Source organism: Dermacentor andersoni, chromosome 9 (genome assembly GCF_023375885.2).
Source record: "Dermacentor andersoni chromosome 9, qqDerAnde1_hic_scaffold, whole genome shotgun sequence".
NCBI lineage: Eukaryota > Metazoa > Arthropoda > Arachnida > Ixodida > Ixodidae > Dermacentor > Dermacentor andersoni.
This window is the reverse complement of record NC_092822.1, coordinates 136,698,795-136,718,199: the sequence shown is the minus strand read 5'-3', so window position 1 is coordinate 136,718,199 and position 19,405 is coordinate 136,698,795. Positions and strand designations below refer to the sequence as shown.

Below are 19,405 nucleotides of genomic sequence, written 5' to 3'. Positions count from 1 at the left end.
GGGTGTTGCATGAGTCTATTGCAGATGATAAGGGGTCGTATTTATTAAGAATGCTGCGAACGTTGCTAAACAGGACAGATGTCGGAGGGCAAGATGACTGTAGACGGCCACTACCCCTCGTGTTTTCCTACGATGATGCACTTGTCATATGTGGTGAATGATTGTCAGTGTTGACTGTGTTGTCTCAATCTGTCACGCATTCTTGAACAGACTCAATAGTAGAGTTCAAAAAATTGCACTTTCCATTCAGATACAGCTTGTCATTATGGAGCCTGAAAGGTTCAGAAGAAGCCTGGCAAAATCGAAAAGCTTCTTTCTAGCGATGTGTGGAGCAGGCGAAAAGTCTTCGCTTATAGTCATGCCTTTTTGTTTAAACAGGTTCAGCATCAAAAGAAGCCTTTCTTTGGTTTTAAAACAAATGAACTTTATAATTATTGCCGACATTTATTTGGTGCAAAACAACAATTCGATGTGCTCGCTCGATGAATTGGAAGAAAAGCATTCAAGAACGGAGGTAAAAGTTGCAACTATTTTCTGTTCACTTTCTTGCGAAGTTTCCTTAGTGTCCAGTAGACCATAAATGATTAAATTGTCACAAAGTGACCGGTCTTCTTGTTGATTCAGTCGAGATTCTAATAGTTGATTTCTAGTGGTGAACTCTTCAAGTAATTTTTGCATTCTTACGAGTTGTTCCTTGTACCGGTTTAATGTTCTTGTTCTTTCTTCATGCACTTCTAATCTTTTGTTCATTCCAGTAATTCACCGCAAACATGCTGCCCGTCTTCCCGTTCACCGCAGCCACGTCGCCTTTCGTCCCCTGTGGCCTCAGGTCACACCCTTTCGGAAAACTAAGAAATGCAGCCCTCGGAGGTGGTGCTGCATTGCTGATTACTGCACCAAATCCTCTGTCTGTGCCACAAGGAGAAGTGTAGTTGGCGTCAATGTAGACGACGTACCTGTCCAAGCGCTCGTCGACACTGGAGCCCGCATATCTGTGATGAGTGCTAGCTTACATAGACGTTTAAAGAAGGTCCTCACCCCAGCAGCTGCTCAAGTGCTTCGTGTGGCCGATGACGGCATGCTGGTTGTTCTTAGAATGCGTACTGCGCATTTAATTATAGCCGGCCGCCCTACTTCTGTTCTCTTTGCTGTGATCGACAACTGCCCTCATGACATTATCCTTGGATTGGACATTTTATCCACTCATTCTGCTCTCATCGACTTCACGATCGGCGTTTTCAATTAGAACTGCCTCAACTCGCTGATGCTCCGAGTACACCCCACCACGCTTGTGCTCGCTTCAAGATGTGCGCCTGTCACCCGAGGCAGTTACTTACGTCACTTTGACCACTCAGCCACAGGTTCCTCACGGTGAATATGTGCTTCACCCTATCATCGAAGTGCTTTTGAGCTGGAATGTTGCTCTTTCGCATACGTTGGTCACGGTTACTAATAATGACGTCGTTCTACCACTTCTTAATTTTACCCTGTGCACTCAAGTGCTTCTGGCCGGCATGTTCTCGGCCGGCATTTCTAGTGGTTGCGAATATGACATTGAGAGTCTGAATGCCGAGACTGGCTTATTAGCGCCAATTGTAGCTGACAGTTCTGGTTCCTTAATGGATGAATTCGTGAAAATGATTGCACTTGACCTCACCTCTGCACAGGCCATGGACATACGACTCCTCCTTGAATCGTACAGTGACATCCTTGATTTCGGCGACAGGCCATTAGGTCAAACATCTGTTGTTCACCACTGTATAAACACCGGAGACACGAATCCTATTCGTCGGCGTCCCTATCGTGTATTGCATGCTCAACGTCGAGTCATCCAATTAGAAGTGGACAAAATGCTCCGCAAAGGGGGCATCGAACCATCAGCCAGTCCTTGGGCTTCGCCTGTCGTCCTTGTGAAAAAGAAAGATGGTACCTGGCGTTTTTGCGTTGACTATCGCCACTTAAACAAGATCACGCGAAAAGACCTCTACCCACTACCACGCATTGATGACGCCTTGAACTGCTTGCACGGAGCTAAATACTTCTCGTTCATCGATCTTTGATCCAGCTACTGGCATACTTCAGTTGATGAAATGGACCACGAGAACACGGCCTTCATCACGCCGGATGGCTTATATCAGTTCAAAGTCATGCCCTTTGGCCTATGCAATGCTCCTGCGACATTTTAATGTATGATGGACTCTCTTCTGCGGGGCGACAAATGGACCACCTGTCTGTTACCTTGACGATGTTATTGCTTTTTCTCCGACATTCGGCAGCTAGCTTATCCGACTTGCTGCAATTCTTGCCGTCTTCCGAAAAGCCGGCCTTCAAATGAACTCCACAAAGTGTCAGTTTGGGCACCGTCAGATCACCATGTTGGGACACCTCATTGACGCATCCGGTGTCCGACCAGATCCGAAAAAAGTTCGCGCCGTACGCAGTTTCGCTGTGCCACATTCTGCCTGACGTGCGCTGCTTCGTCGGCCTGTGTTCATACTTTTGCCGATTCGTCAAAAACTTCGCCGACGTTGCTCGGCCTTTGACAGATCTTCTAAAGAAGAGCACGCCATTCTTACAGGGCCCGGAGCAGGCTCACACATTCACCACTCTCATCGGGTTTCTGACCACCCTTCCCATACTTGCCCACTTTGATCCGTGTGCACCGACCGAAGTCCACACTGACGCAAATGGCTATGGCATCGGCGCTGTTCTCGCCCAACACCAGAATGGTACGGAGTGCGTGATAGCTTATGCCAGCCACCTGCTGTCACTTGCCGAGATAAATTACTCCATCACCGAGCGGGAGTGCTTGGCTTTAGTTTGGGCTGTCGCCAAGTTCAGGCCATATTTATACGGCTGCATGTTTTCGGTCATCACAGACCACCACGCACTATGCTGGCTGTCTTCCCTCCAGCCCAACTGGATGGCTTGGTCGCTGGGCTTTGCGGCTTCAGGAATTTTCATTTAGTTTCCATTACAAGACTGGATGCTTCCACAAGGACGCTGACTGCCTCTCGCGTCACCCCGTGGATCCTCCCGATCCTGTTGTGCATGATCCGGTGACCTGCGTGATGGTTTTGAGTGATATGACCGACATGCGCGCTAAAGAACAATGCGACGCATCCTTATACTCTATCATCGCCGGAGTGCAATCTGGCAGCACCTACGGCACGTGCCGCATGTTCGTGTTGCATGACGGCATCCTCTACAGCCGCAATATTAACCCAGACAGCCCCGAGTTGCTGCTTGTCCTTCCTCGTCATCTGCGGCCCGTCGCTCTCAAACAACTTCACGATGCACCGACGGCGGGACACCTTGGGAGTTTTGCGTACATACGACCGCGTACGACGGCGGTTCTTCTGGCCGGGTCTCTACTGCCCCATGCATCGCTATGTCGCAATTTGCGAATTGTGTCAGTGCCGGAAGAAACCTCCCCTGCCACCTGTCGGACGACTCCATCCCATTGAAGTTCCCTCTGAACCGTTCTGTCGCGTAGGCCTTCACCTGCTTGGCCGTTTTCCGACAACGACTAGAGGGAACAAATGGATTGCCGTCGCTACTGATTACGCGACACGCTATGCGATAACAAAGGTGTTGCTGACTAGTTGCGCAACTGACGCCGCCGATTTTCTCCTTCACGACGTCATTCTCCAGCATGGTGTACCTCGACAGTTACTTACAAACGACGGCCGCTTGTTCTTGTCTCGAGTAGTGAACAACCTCCTCTGCTCTTGTGCCACTGAGCACAAGCTGTCCACCGTCAACCACCCACAGAAAGGTCTTACGGAACGTCTCAACCGAACAATCACAGAGATGCTGTCGACGTACGTCTCCAACAATCCCCGTGACTGGGATGCCACGCTGGCTTACATTACGTTCGCATATAACTCGTCCCAACATGACACTGCAGGATATTTACCCTTTTATCTCTTGCATGGTCACAACCCCACACTGCTGTTTGACACCATCCTCCCTTCTGTGCCACGTGTTGCAACTGAGTACGCTCGTCAAGTCGTCGATCACGCTTGCATGGCACGTCAAATTGCCCAATCTCGTTTTTAGCCTCAAGGGGGCTTTGTTCCAGCCACAAAGCACTCCATGTCTCAGTAAGATGCCTGGTGTGGTCTCGTGCGGACGCTGTCCTCTCGGTGAGCGCATATTCTCCTCATCTTTCTAAAAGTTCAATAATTCCAAGCATTTGTCTCGCAAACCATACTTAGTTCAAGGAAATTTTCCACGTCTCAATCATTTCTCTCATCGTATTCGAGTGCTGATTGCCTTGTTATCGGTTGTTCACGAAACTTTCTCTCAAGTCTCTAAATATTTTAAGGCAGTTTGTCGTGTGCGTATCGTGACCACGCACGCTTATGCCTCCTTCCGTTTCTCTACCGCCGGTGTGCTTTAAAACCACGGCGCTGCAATTATGCCTCAGAAAATTTCCTTTCTTCTTGTCCTCCCTTAAATTCGTTCTCTTAACTACTACACGTAGCAACAGCGCTCGCATTTGATCCCATATATGAGATGTATGTGTATATATATATATATATATATATATATATATATATATATAGAGAGAGAGAGAGTGAGAGAGAGAGAGAGAGAGATAAAATCATCAGTCATAGCACTCGTAGTACAGCCCTCTCGGCCGTTCTCTTTTTCGAAAGTAGTCTTATTAGGATTATTCTAATTACACGAAGGTATTTCACCCTCGTGAGCAGCAGTCCTTGAGATAGTTAATCGGGCTAGCTTCCCACGCTAACTGTGACGCCCTCGCCTAGCACGTGATCAAGCTTTTCCTAGTCTCTAAAGCCGCTCGAGTTTGCTCTTATCCACGGGCGGCCATTTTCCGAGAAAGTATGCCTTCCAACCACTCAGAATCAGCAAAAATCGACCATCGCGGACAACATCAGTCCCTTTCCACGTAAGTATGAGGATCTAGACAGGAGCTATGGCGCTTCAAAGTAACCTGGAGCCTGACGGACTAACCGACTGAGCTATCTTTCCGGGCAACATCCAAGGGTCATGAGTTCAAATCACCTGCATCCTCCTTTTTTTTTTGTTTTCCTTCTTTTTCTTTCTTCCCCCCTTTTCAATATGTCTTTTCTTTTAGTTTATCACTGTACAGAGACCCTCCTAAAAAAAAAAAAAAATCTTCTCTATTATACGGCCACACAGGTGCAGGTCATAAATACCAGGTTCTCTAGTTGAGTGCCATCCGTGCGGTATAATCGAGCTCAGATTGGTCCACCCTGATTGATCAAATAAGGCCCCACTAAAGGTTAAATGAGGCGTACAACTCCTGCGCGGGCGGTAGAGTATCCGCCTCGCGTGGAAGAGGACCGTGGTTCGAATCCCGGTGCCGCACAATTCTCCACCGAAAAAAAAAAACAAAAAAAAGAAAAACACCGTGTGTTGAGAAAATTGCACAAACAGGCCTGGAGTGCGGCCTGATCGCGGTGGCCTGAACTGGTAACGCACTCCCTCACCAGAGCAGGATTGGCCACCCTGGCCACAACCTTGGCCATAACCTCCTATATGAACACAACAATCAAACCCGGGCCCTCAGTCCCCAGCAGCTGCGAAGCAACTGACCACGGCGGCGGTCAGACCTGCGACGCTGCAGAGGGTGCTAAGAATCCCTGGCTCCGGACAGGCCGCCATTGGAATCTGAACCCGGCAACGTTTAACGTTAGAACGTTATCTAGTGAGGCGAGTCTAGCAGTGTTATTGGAGGAATTAGAGGGTAGTAAATGGGATATAATAGGGCTCAGTGAGGTTAGGAGGACAAAAGAAGCATATACAGTGCTAAAAAGCGGGCACGTACTGTGCTACCGGGGCTTAGCGGAGAGACGAGAACTAGGAGTCAGATTCCTGATTAATAAGGATATAGCTGGTAACATACAGGAATTCTATAGCATTAACGAGAGGGTGGCAGGTCTTGTTGTGAAACTTAATAAGAGGTACAAATTGAAGGTAGTACAGGTCTTCGCCCCTGCATCCAGTCATGATGACCAGGAAGTCGAAAGCTTTTATGAAGACGTGGAATCGGCGATGGGTAATGTCAAAACAAAATACACTATACTGATGGGCGACTTCCATGCCAGGGTAGGCAAGAAGCAGGCTGGAGAGAAGTCAGTGGGCGAATATGGCATAGGCTCTAGGAATAGCAGGGGAGAGTTATTAGTAGAGTTTGCAGAACAGAATAATATGCGGATAATGAATACCTTTTTCCGCAAGCGGGTTAGCCGAAAGTGGACGTGGAGGAGCCCGAATGGTGAGACTAGAAATGAAATCGACTTCATACTCTGCGCGAACCCTGGCATTATACAAGATGTAGACGTGCTCGGCAAGGTGCGCTGCAGTGACCATAGCATGGTAAGAACTCGAATTAGCCTAGACTTGAGGAGGGAACGGAAGAAACTGGTACATAAGAAGCCAATAAATGAGTTAGCAATAAGAGGGAAACTAGAGGAATTCCGGATCAAGCTACAGGACAGGTATTTGGCTTTAACTCAGGAAGAGGACCTTAGTGTTGAAGCAATGAACGACAATCTTATGGGCATCATTAAGGAGTGCGCAATAGAAGTCGGTGGTCACTCCGTTAGACAGGAGACCAGTAAGCTATCGCAGGAGACCAAAGATCTGATCAAGAAACGTCAATGTATGAAAGCCTCTAACCCTACAGCTAGAATAGAACTGGCAGAACTTTCGAAGTTAATCAACAAGCGTAAGACAGCTGACATAAGGAAGTATAATATGGATAGAATTGAACATGCTTCCAGGAACGGAGGAAGCCTAAAAGCAGTGAAGAAGAAACTAGGAATTGGCAAGAATCAGATGTATGCGTTAAGAGACAAAGCCGGCAATATCATTACTAATATGGATGAGATAGTTCAAGTGGTTGAGGAGTTCTATAGAGATTTATACAGTACCAGTAACACCCACGACGATAATGTGAGAGAGAATAGTCTAGAGGAACTTGAAATCCCACAAGTAACGCCGGAAGAAGTAAAGAACGCCTTGGGAGCTATGCAAAGGGGGAAGGCAGCTGGGGAGGATCAGGTAACAGCAGATTTGTTGAAGGATGGTGGGAACACTGTCCTAGAAAGATTGGCCGCCCTATATACACAATGCCTCATGACCTCGAACGTACCTAAATCTTGGAAGAACGCTAACATAATCCTAAACCATAAGAAAAGGGACGCCAAAGACTTGAAAAATTATAGACCGATCAGCTTACTGTCCGTTGCCTACAGAGTATTTACTAAGGTAATTGCAAATAGAATCAGGAGCACCTTGGACTTCTGTCAACCAAAGGACAAGGCAGGATTCCGTAAAGGCTACTCAACAATAGACCATATTCACACTATCAATCAGGTGATAGAAAAATGTGCAGAATATAACCAACCCTAATATATAGCCCTCATTGATTACGAAAAAGCGTTTGATTCAGTCGAAACCTCAGCAGTTATGGAGGCATTACGGAATCAGGGTGTCGATGAGCCATATGTAAAAATACTGGAAGATATCTATAGCTGCTCCACAGCCCCCGTAGTCCTCCATAAAGAAAGCAACAAAATCCCAATAAAGAAAGGTGTCAGGCAGGAAGGTACGATCTCTCCAATGCTATTCACAGCGTGTTTGCAGGAGGTATTCAGAGACCTGGATTGGGAAGAATTGGGGATAATAGTTAATGGAGAATACCTTAGTAACTTGCGATTCGCTGATGATATTGCCTTGCTTAGTAACTCAGGGGACCAACTGCAATGCATGCTCACTGACCTGGAGAGGCAAAGCCGAAGGGTGGAATTAATCTGCAGAAAACTAAAGTAATGTTTAACAGTCTCGGAAGAGAACAGCAGTTTACGATAGGTAGTGAGGCACTGGAAGTGGTAAGGGAATAAATCTACTTAGGACAGCTAGTGACTGCGGATCCGGATCATGAGATTGAAATAATCAGAAGAATAAGAATGGGCTGGGGTGTGTTTGGCAGGCATTCTCAGATAATGAACAGCAGGTTGCCATTATTCCTCAAGAGAAAAGTTTATAACAGCTGTGTCTTACCAGTACTCACGTACGGGGCAGAAACCTGGAGGCTTACGAAAAGGGTTCTACTTGAGGACGACGCAACGAGCTATGGAAAGAATGATAGGTGTAACGTTAAGATAAGAAAAGAGCAGATTGGGTGAGGGAACAAACGCGTTAATGACATCTTAGTTGAAATCAAGAAAAAAAAATGGGCATGGGCAGGACATGTAATGAGGAGGGAAGATAACCGATGGTCATTAAGGGTTACGGACAAGATTCCAAGGGAAGGGAAGCGTAGCAGGGGGCGGCAGAAAGTTAGGTGGGTGGATGAGATTAAGAAGTTTGCAGGGACAACATGGCCACAATTAGTACATGACCTGGGTAGTTGGAGAAGTATGGGAGAGGCCTTTGCCCTGCAGTGGGTGTAACCAGGCTGATGAAGATATACAGAAAGAATGTTACGACCGCTGCCATCGTGATGTTAAGTTCGCACCAGGTGCTTGGGTGCTCCTCTGGTCACCATATCGTCAAGTTGGCCTCTCCCAGAAGCTTCTCTCTCGCTACACAGGGCCTTATGAAGTCCTATGCCAAATTAACGACGTCAATTATGAGATTTCGCCGCTACACTTTGATGCATCCTCAAGTCAGACGCCTGTCGACGTCGTGCATGTTTCGTGGCTGCAACCATACTTCGCTCGCAATACTTCGCCTGCCATGCGCCGAGACAGTGCTTCGCCACCCGGGAGTCCTGTTACAGAAGGATGAGAGAAGAGAGAGGAAGGAGAAGATCGGAGACGCTGGCTGCTGCGTGTTGTTGGTGGTCAGCCATCTTAGCTGTTCTGCTCATCCTGTATATATGTTGTAAATATAGTTTTCGTATACTCACAACATCCCCGTAACAATATTGTGAAAGTCATAGAGAAGCAGTCACATAACATTCAGCGCAATACCCGTGGTGACGGGAACAGTAGCAGACACAGGGAATTAGACCGCATAGCGTATAACGATAATTGTGCACCAACCTGCATCACAAAGGGGAAACGATTAAGAGTCTAGCCAGTAGCGCTGTTCGCGTGCCCACTGAAATTGACTGGTGCAAGTAGTGTATTTATGTCATCCGCTTGTACTGGAGACGTTGACGATGTAACTGAACTCGGGTGAATGATAGTAACTCAGGTGAACAATAGGTGCCCATAGTAATGTATAGAGGGCTGTTGCCACCATAAGTGAAACCTAACGCAATGTTTTATTTTCAATGCTTTCATAAGCACCATTTAAATTTATTCTAGTAAGAACAAACTATGAATTATGTAACTTAGTCTTTGATTTGCTAAAATTGTACATCATAGTAGTACTTGGTTGTGTTGTTGATGCTTTCTTTAATGCACAGCTTGTGCTGATATTTTTCCCCATTATCTTCGGTAATGCCATTAACCCTGAGTGTATAATAAATAATAAAACAATAAATAAGTTATTAATTATTATGGGTGGTGCTTGGGACTTTTAGTCAGGATCAAGTTAACCGAATAGTTACAATTAACCCAAGTCAAATTAAGGGAAGCCTATGTATATCCATTTATTACTTTGTATCATCTATTGCCTTTCTAACCATGTGAAAGGCTAGCTAGTACTGTATAAATATCTTGCCAGGTCAACAGTAGCCAAAAAGCAAAGTGGTAAGAAATTCAAGCATTCCTGTGATATAATTTGTCTTGTCTGGATTCTTTCTTGATATTTGTGGTGGCTTTCTTGCCTGTTTGGTATAAGTCTCATGTTGAAATCTTTCAAATAAAATAATTAATAAAGCATCATTTCCTGCTGTTCTTAAGTCTTCATTTGTGGAAAGCTGCCATGCCACCAAGTCGCCCAATCTTCTACCTAATACCTTGGCAACACAGTTGCGCTAGCTGCAGAAGCATATCTTGGCATGTGAGCCTTTTTACATTCCAATCGACAGATGTGAGTTCCTGGCCTTTTCACAAAACATAACTAAATATTGCCTTTTTTTTTTGTTTTGAGCTTGCACATTGTGCCTATTACCACTCGAGATTTACTATCATTTATCACAAAGCTTGTAGTTGAATTTTTACCTCTTTAGTGTTAAACATGTGGTCTAGAATCTAAAGAATAACTGGTTGAGGCTGCATTGTAGAATACTGCGCAGTTACATGCAAGAGAGGGTGGTACAATGCGACTGAGGCACAGTGTGCTGCCACTGCTGTTTCTGGTTGAGCCTTTTTATAAGGCGGCGTTCGCGTGGGCTCGTCTGCCGCGAAGCGTGTCGTTAGTACTTCAACCCCTCTCCCCACACCTTTTTTTTTTTTTTTTGCACTTTTTTTCTCTGCTGGTGTCCTGCGCGAACCGCATTTTTCTCGAATAATGCATACGCATACGGTTGAATCGCTCGAGGTGTAAGCGCAAAACACGAGACAGGATTGAATTAAAGGAGACGGTAAGAGTGAAAAAAGTAGACACGAGGGATTCGCAGCCCAGACGAGGCCGTTTCAAATGTGACGGCGCCGTGGAATGCAGCACATTTCAGAGCAAACGGTGAGAAGGGCATACCTCCTCTCTTACGACAACGACGGCTACATTTTCCGGGAAGACCACTAGTGGAGAGCAACACGCGCTTTTCTTTTTCTTTTTTTTTTCTTTTTAACGTTTAGCTATTTGTTTAGCCCGGCGCTGAGCTTCGTCGTTATAGGCCTCGAATGAAATGCGCATATTATCCTTTGGGCAACCCTGACAGCATGGTTAGCAGCAGGTTAGCGCGGTGTCACAACCCACCTTCCGTGCTGGCCCGAAACGTGCCTGATCTCGGGCGTCGCCTGCGACCGGTGTCCCAGCAGCGACTTGATGGGCACCTCGGCATTGCCGTACTGCTCCAGTTTGGCGCGAAAATAGTCGATGGCTTCCTGCACATAGTCGCGCTGCGGCGAGCTTCCCGAACTGTCACCTTCGAAGCTCGTCACCGACACCTGGTCGCCATCGATGGTGAAGAGGAACGGGTACTGCTGCAGGAACTTGCGCAGGCCCGACTGGCTGCCGCCGGCGATCTGGCGCATCTCCTTGGTGAACCCTTTGGTGCCGAACTGGCAAGACAAGTCGTGCAGGGTCCGCGGCTGACCCTTATCCATCAGTCGGTCGAGGAAGAACATGAGCGTCATGTTTTTCGTGTGGTCGTAGTCTTTGCTGTCCATCGCCGCTACTTCAGCGTCGCTCGTTGGCGAGCGAAGGAAGAGCGCTACGATGACATGGCGAGGGGAGGCCAGGGTGCTTGCATCAGCTGATAAATTTGGCGGGGATTGGAAAGCGTTCTTACTTGGTTACTTCTTTTCAGTTTCGGGGTCCAAATTTGCAAGTCTGAATCAGCTGAGGAAGCACCACATACTCAAGGCGTCGCCATCTTGCACGTGACACTTTGGCGTGATGATGATGATAGAGCAAGGAAAATGTACGAGACATTTATTTGAGGGTTCGCCAGTCGTTTGTGCGCAGGCGCGAGTAAGAGCGGGCGCGAGCATTGAGTCTCTCACTACCACGACCTACTGAACTCCAGACCTGCACAGATCTCCCTCCTCCAGCACGCCTCGTCTAGTTCGCCCCTTTTGCCGCTAGGGAAAGAACGTACGAGCAGAGTGGCGCTAGTTATGGTCTGTTTGCTGTCGTCTGCTTTTGCGATCTGTTCAGCGCTTGTCTTGCCATTTCGGCAGGCACAAAGCGCTTGTATTGGCGGTAAATGAATAAATTCACAAATATGAAAAAGAAGACACATTTGCGAATGCTTTGCGTTTGAATAGTGAAACTAGAAGAGGAGGAGCGGTGCAAGAAATGTAAACAACGAGCATATGTAGCCGCTGCGATGCTAGATCGACGGCATAAATTTCCCTTTCCTAGCCTCCTTAATTAAGAGACTGGAAAATTGTTTTAAAAGATTCATAATAATCTAGCTTTTTTTCGTTGATTACAGACAGCCTAATGTCGTAGATGACATTAGGATTTACTGCTGTGCGCCGTAGTGAAAGGCAGATGATCTGGTAAAAGTATAGTAAAGGTATTCACGAGTAAGTCCTCCGCCCGATATGTGCAATAGGCTGATCGATTCTGTTTCAAGGGAAGGTGAGCATATCTTGTTTATAATATCGTTGGATGTCTAGCTCAGCAGAAAGCTTGCAAAAAATTAAGCGATCCCAGTGCTTTAAAACGTGCTGCACTGCAGGCCTTAAAAATCGTGTCACCGAACTCTTTTCAAACTGTAAAGCTAGCTTTTCTGCATGGCACGGCGGCAGCATAACGGTGGTGCTTAAGATACGTACGCAGTGAAGCTATGTACGTAATTCACTTTTTGAACTCGCGACGCATTCACAGACAACCTTTAAGAGTTAAAATGAGTGGTAATCGTTCTGTCGTCGAACATTACGGTGGCTTCAAGTTTCTAAAGAGCGCAGACGTGAATTTTACAACGTGTACAATGAAACTGATGTGTACGTTGCGAACTCTATACACAATGTGACTTATAATAATCTGCTTGAAAAAGGCAATAAGAGCAGCTATTTGACGCTATTTTAGAGAGCAGCCCACTACGCGCTCCGACATTTTTTAGGTTCGGCAGTCAACTTTTGGTGCCAAGTGACCGATCAAAGCCTTGTGACATCACTGTCACTGTGTTAGCAAAAATCATCAACTAGAGAAGCAGGTCGTCACAACACAACAGCTGCCGTACTAATTACAACGCCGCACAGCCACCCACCGCGTAGCAGACGAACAGGTTATAAAAGCGCCACCTACGGCCGTCGGTTGAACGAAAGTGGGCGCAAGCTGCTCCCATAGAATGCGGATATCTGTGCAGGTCTGGAGTTCCAGTAGGTCGTGGTCACTACATTAACGAGAGGGAAATCTGGCGCTGCTGCGCTGTGGTGCTGTGGTACATACAGTTAGTACAACAACTCTAGAGGAAAAGCTGGGCCGGAAAAGTGGGAACCTCTAGGGCGCCGCCATAGAGTTTCTCTATGGGCGCCGCCCTATTGCTACTGGTCAATGTGGCCAGCGCAATTACCGTTGAAAGAGCTGAAAACAAGTACAGGTCACCGTATGCTTTGTCATCTAAAAACGCATACCTGAGGCTTTATGAAGGTGGTGGGTTAATATTAAGTTTACAGAAAGCGATCACTAAGTCCGTGACTTATGTAAATCACGAACTACGCATTCAGTTAATAAAGGATGACGCGAATTTCGGTTTCGAATCTGTTTTTTGGATGCGTAGTAGTTTCGTACAGTTTAGGTTTGACATGCGATCGCGCGTCGACATCGGACGCTATGGCACACTCGTGCCTTCTGTGCCACCGAAGCCCCGAAGTGCCCAGGCATATACCTTCACATGTAAGTAAACGAATGTATCTCCTTGTTGAGAATATCACGCGAGTAGCCAGCTCTTGTGGGGCATCACAATCGTTTGAGAAGCGTCACAGTAGAGCATTTTTCTACATGCGGAGCGGCGTTTTTATTTGCAGGTTTCCCTTCAGTAGGAAATTGCTGGACAGGCGGACCAGCGCACCGGAATTGTACTGGCGAAGACACAAGCAACTCAAAGAATCTGTTTAATTGTTGCACTTTGAACAATCATGCTTCTACAAAGGCCACAGCAGAAAAACAGCCTGATGCCGAGTATTTCTGTGCCACGAAGCAATCAAGAGGCGAGTGCCTAATGCGGACGAAATCGAGTGCATCGAGACTTAGAACGACAGAAAGCTGAGCTAGTTGGTAAGGATTCATTATGCAAAACAGAGGTGAGGCGTGCAGACAGGACACAAGAGTAGAGAACTGGGCGGCGCTCGTGTTGCATGTTTGCTTGTAAATACTCTATTCGTATGTCCTGTCTGCACGCCTCACCTCCGTTTTGCATAACGAGTGTATCAACCCACATATTAATAGCGTAGGCGTCTTATTAACTGTGCAATATTTTCAACACTTCCTTGCATGCCATTTCATGTGGAATATCTTTTTTGGTCACAAATTTGTGCAGCGAATCTATTTGCATGATCGACTTCGGGCCTGTAGGTCCGTTCACTTGCACTTGATGCTGAGTCTTTTACATGTATCCATAAACTGCAGATATGCACATCGGATCCCTGCGAGCATTTTCAAAATTCAGTTATTTTAGACAACAGGCACATATGCAATACTGACATAATCTCAAATACCACTAAGCAGCTGGGACACATTCTTGTTGACCATACTCGCAGGTAAAATAAGTTATGTGGACAGCTCCAGCTCATTTTCCTTAAATCAGTGTGTGCAAGGGGTATGCAAAAATAATTTTTTTCTCGCGCACCGATTCTTTTGCTGTATAAGCAAGAGAACCCACCACGTTAGTGTAATGTATCTTGTACATCACACTAATAAGTGCTTTAATTTACATTTACCAAGTGAGATGAGTTACTTTTATGGATCATTCAGTCATATCACACTGCAAGCTGCATTCATCAATTGGATTTCGCATGAAACATGTTTCCCTTTTATGCAGATATGCAATGGCAAGCCCTTCCGTGTGTTCCAAAGGTAAAATTTAAGCTCGAAATTAAAGAAGACATTTCTAGTCAGAAACAAGCAAAAATGGTGAATACAGAGTATCAGAAGCCCAAGGTACAGAAATTATGAGAAGTGTCGAATGATTTTAAGGAAAGAATGGTATTTGAAGATGCAAGATTCTTTAGTGGAAATCAAGCAAGTCAGTATAGGTAGAATACTCTGAGAAATTATGCGAGTAATGGGATAGCACACAATGGGTCAGGAAATGCGTTGTTTTTCTGAAAAACTAAAGCTGATGACTGTCAGATCATGAGTCACTTTAGCATCATGAGACTGCTGTTTGATAAATTCAGAAGCAAACCAAAAAGCAAGCCATGCAAAAATAAAAAAAAACTATTTATTGATGCTCTCTCCACACTGGGATAAATAATAAGAAACGGATCACGTCTAATGTGGACATATCAGACACCTTGTGAAACACTAAAGGAAAAATTCAGTTTCGAGCTATGGCACTTGCCGCATAGATGTGGGGGGCCTTGCACTAATAGTGATAGTTACTACTGCATTTAGAAATTGAAAGCATTCATGCAGACAAGGATGATTCTTTATATTTTTGCCTACCATTTCAAATGCCTCCACCAAGTGTTACAATGCTGCACGCAGCCATACTAAGGATCTCGCAGCAACACCTGCAGGTAAAAAGCAGAAGCAGTCAAAGTGCTGGTGTGTACTGGACACTATGTTTGAAAACTTTTAGGCAAGAAGAGTGCAAGGAGGAGACATAACAGCATTTATTTCTATAATTCCCCATTTGAATGGCCTTTTCTTTTTGCTTAGACAATGCCTACGCCTAGCCACAGCAGCTCCCTCATACAGACTCCGCAAGCCAAGAGGCTGTGGAGGCAAATGCAGGTAAGAGGCAAGAAGCAATAGCACTGGTATCGACATTCATCTAATTTCTTTTTCTTTCGTTTAGGCAGCCAGCACACCTCGAACAGGCACCTTGACTGCGGGAGTGTCACCCTAGTCGCCAAGGAAACATTTGAGGGAAAGCGACAGGCAATGTAAATAGCCACTTCTTCATGTAAACGATACTCTTTCTCTTGGATGACTCCTACGCCTCGCCACGCCAGCACACTTGTGCACAAAGATGCCGCGGAGGCACGTGCAGGTCAGAGGCAAGAAGCAGTGGCACTGGTGTCGACATTCACCCAATTTCTTTTTCTTACACTGAGGCAGCCAGCTCATCTCGAACAGCCACCTTGACTGCGGGTGTGTCAGTAGATTCCTGTTGTACATATGCTCATAATAAACTTCAGTAACTTGAACTTGATAATAAACTTTAAGGCAAATGGGACATTGATGCATTGTTTTTTTTTTTTTGAACATTTATTGTACACATACAATATATGTTATACTTTGCAGTGCTACAGAGCGTATTTTGAAGCTTCCCCCTATATTTTGCACCTTTAATTACGTATGTGCTGTGTGGCCCTCAATGCAGTTCATGTTGTAGCAGCTGCTTTGTCAGTGTATCGCACATTGGCTTAAGCTCGTGATACGCACATACTTTTCTCACATATACAAAATAAGGTTCTATGTAGTCCTCAGTGTTACAACAAAATATGAAAGTAAACAATCCGATCGTGGAATTGTGTTTATTACAGTGATTCCTATGACAGTTACTGACAAGTTCACAACTTGAACTGGTCAATCCGTCCATAGCCTCCTCTATTTTTTAAAAATAAGGGAGGCTATGATCCGTCATGGCAAGGAATTGTATAGATAGATAAAAAAGGGGGGGGGTATGTGTGTGTGTTTGTAGTGGGGGGTATAGGATTATGGCGGTACGAAAAAATGTACCAAAACCGTCCTCTAGACCCATTCCGTGAAGGTACCGTAACAAAGCGTATTATGCATAAAATTCATACAACCAACTTTGATATTGATACACACGCCAGGCGACGCGAGCTACATTTGCCATGACGCATTCGCGACTGCACCGGATGCCCTCCATATTATTCTCATTAATCGTGCTAACTGCACCGAGGCAAAAGAAAGATCATGGGCGCAGGTGCCTTTAAAGTATCTCGACCTTGCGAGGCACTGCTGCGCGTGCCAGGGGAGCTGTCCGTGCGAACACTCCCTGGCACACACCTGCCTCGGCGGCCCCAACCTACGTACCGTTCTGCTTCGAGCTTTGATCCCCCCACTGTCCCTTGGGTGCCCTGGAGTTCCTGTGCCGCCTGCTTTATTATAATCTCAGGTGCTCTCCTGAGACTTCCGTTTGTCGGCTACATGTGCCCTACAGCTGGATCAGTACTCATAATAATAAAAAAAAAACACCGATATATTGTCGCGACGATAGATCGCGAAAGCGGCTTTTGCAACATACCACGCCCGTGCGAAGAGAATTACGGAACGCCAACGAGGAATCTGACCACTGCTTCGAGTTCGTAAACTCGAAGAGTGACACTCCTGGCACACCTTGGCACACCCGGAATCAGACGGAACATTTCATTGGATTTATATATGCAGAAGGTAATTGCCATCATGACATCGAGACTTCCATCCAGTGCCCTCACACCGAATTCACCAGAAGAACAGGTCCTGAGGGATTCCCTACTTTACATCAACAAATGGGAAGCGAATACAGTCCCCTGAAAAGCAGATTTTTTGTCTTCAAGCACAGCAGAAAGTTTAAGAGTAACCCTGCAAGGAACGTTGAGCTTTTAAGATACTTAACGGAGCAAGTAGGTTACCAATATTTGCTAACTTCCCGCCTGAGCCAGGATGCCATAGAGATGTTGTTTGGCATAATTCGCCAGTTTTCGGGATGCAATGATCATGAAATAATCAGAAGAATAAAAATGAGATGCGGTGCGTTTGGCAGGCATTCATAGATCATGAACAGCAGGTTGCCATTATACCTCAAGAGAAAAGTGTATAACAGTTGTGTCTTACCAGTACCCACGTACGGGGCAGAAACCTGGAGGCTTACGAAAGGAGTTCTACTTAAATTGAGGACGACGCAACGAGCTATGGAAAGAATAATGGGCGTAACGTTAAGGGATAAGAAGAGAGCAGATTGGTTGAGAGAACAAACGCGAGTTAATGACATCTTAGTTGAAATTAAGAAAAAGAAATGGGCATGGGCAGAACAGGAGGGAAGATAACCGATGGTTATTAAGGGTTACGGACTGGATTCCAAGGGAAGGGAAGTGTAGCAGGGGGCGGCAGAAAGTTAGGTGGTTGGATGAAATTAAATAGTTTGCAGGGACAATATCGCCACAATTAGCACATGACCGGGGTAGCTGGAGAAGTATTGGAGAGGCCTTTGCCCTGCAGTAAGCGTAACCAGGCTGATGATGCTCATGATGATGAATGATCATCCAACCTTAGCACAGTTCCTACTGCTCTTAACTGTCTGAGCTTCAATTATTTAGTAAAAGCTCTAGACACAGGCAACTGCTCAGGCGGCACAATCGTGTCATTTGTCGGACCAGCTGAGGCAGCCAACCAAGTGGACAACTTGATTGGTGCAGGAAGAATTGATGAAGCATCCAGCGCGCTTGAAACATCATCCATGTGCACCGATCATCCTTATCTGGAGAAGCATAGTGATGCAAGGCTGGTATTTTGTTTGGCTGGCTTGTGGCCAGACGGAAAATACTAACAACGAAATGTCGGGACGGCTTTGAGCAACTGCTGACATCGGTTGAGAATTCAGATGAAGCTCTCTCATTTTGCACCCAGTTTAGTGATAAAGGAGGGCTTCTGTATCCCTCAAGACAACTTTTTTCGTTCGTGGAAGCTTTGGAGGATAGCTTCACAATGTGGTTGAGTTGGAAGAAGGTCCAAAGAGAGCGTCACCGATATATTGCATTGTATGCAACATGTGCCTTCCATCGGTTGTGATGCCCACAAAGAAGCACTGTCAAGCAATGTAGTGAAGTTTTTTTATCTTGACACGACTTCACTTCTACATCACATCTTTGAACAAAGCAACAATACCAACGCGTGAAAAAGAAAACATATGAAGATGCGCCGCACTACATAACCAACATTACAATGCGGATGCTCACTTCGCCTAATCCTAACTTGCTGAATGAAATTGATAAAAATTAAAAACCTTGTGTGGATCTCAGTTATTTTTGCTTTTTATAGACAGTGCTATGGTGCCTGCTTGTTAGGAATTAGCAGTCAACACCAGCATGCCATTAATTTTGAATCTCCAGTAATGCGGGTCATCTCACAAGGTGAACCGATTAGCTAACTCAGAGCTCACGGGTGAACGAGGAGCAAGATGGTCAGAAGGGCACGAAGGCAGTTAAAATAAGGTCATTTTCGCCGTATTATTTAGGAGATAATGCGGCGGTCATTACAAATTACGGTTTCACACATGAGTCAAACAAGGCGCCATTTGATAGACCAGTGTCGCTTGTCGACTGAATAAACTGAGATCTCCGCACTAATAGGCTCTCTGTTTATTCGTGTAAACATGTGAAACTGCGATCGCGGGGCCTCCGCTGGAGAATCGACGGCACCAGACGCATGTACGGAATGGGCAGCTGTACATGCATTTTGGACCGTCTTTCGCAACAGCGCAAAGCAAAGTGCGGAGCTTAGAACGACAGAAAGCTGAGCTAGTTGGTAAGAATTCATTATGCAAAAAAGAAGAGGTGGCGTGCAGACAGGACACAAGAGTAGAGAAGCTGCGTTCGTGCTGTCTACTTCTATGCTCTTGTGTCCTGTCTGCAAGCCTCACCTCTTCTTTTTTGCATAATGAAGTGCGGAGGACATGCGATCGTATTTTTCTCAGATATGGCTTCGTTATGACTGCAGCTAA

The 19,405-nt window shown here is 45.9% G+C and overlaps 1 protein-coding gene and 1 long non-coding RNA gene across 3 annotated transcripts in view; one reads left to right on the top strand and one right to left on the bottom strand.

Annotated features, from left to right (window-relative positions):
* The window catches only part of egl (Egl_like_exo domain-containing protein), a 255,341-nt gene extending 243,537 nt beyond the window's left edge, over positions 1-11,804 (bottom strand). The window contains exon 1 of the mRNA XM_050177263.3: positions 10,816-11,804. Coding sequence (XP_050033220.1) covers positions 10,816-11,228 — 413 coding nt within the window. The 5' untranslated portion in view covers positions 11,229-11,804. The remainder of the gene's footprint in view (positions 1-10,815) is intronic.
* Positions 11,805-13,229: 1,425 nt separating this feature from the next.
* On the top strand, positions 13,230-15,913 carry LOC140213268 (uncharacterized). 2 transcript variants are annotated; one of them, XR_011890227.1, is made up of 3 exons: positions 13,248-13,407; positions 13,539-15,468; positions 15,533-15,913. It is a non-coding gene; the product is annotated as an uncharacterized lncRNA (long non-coding RNA). The 2 variants fall into 2 exon arrangements; XR_011890226.1 differs by having other exon boundaries at positions 13,230-15,468.
* The last annotated feature ends 3,492 nt before the right edge of the window (positions 15,914-19,405 follow it).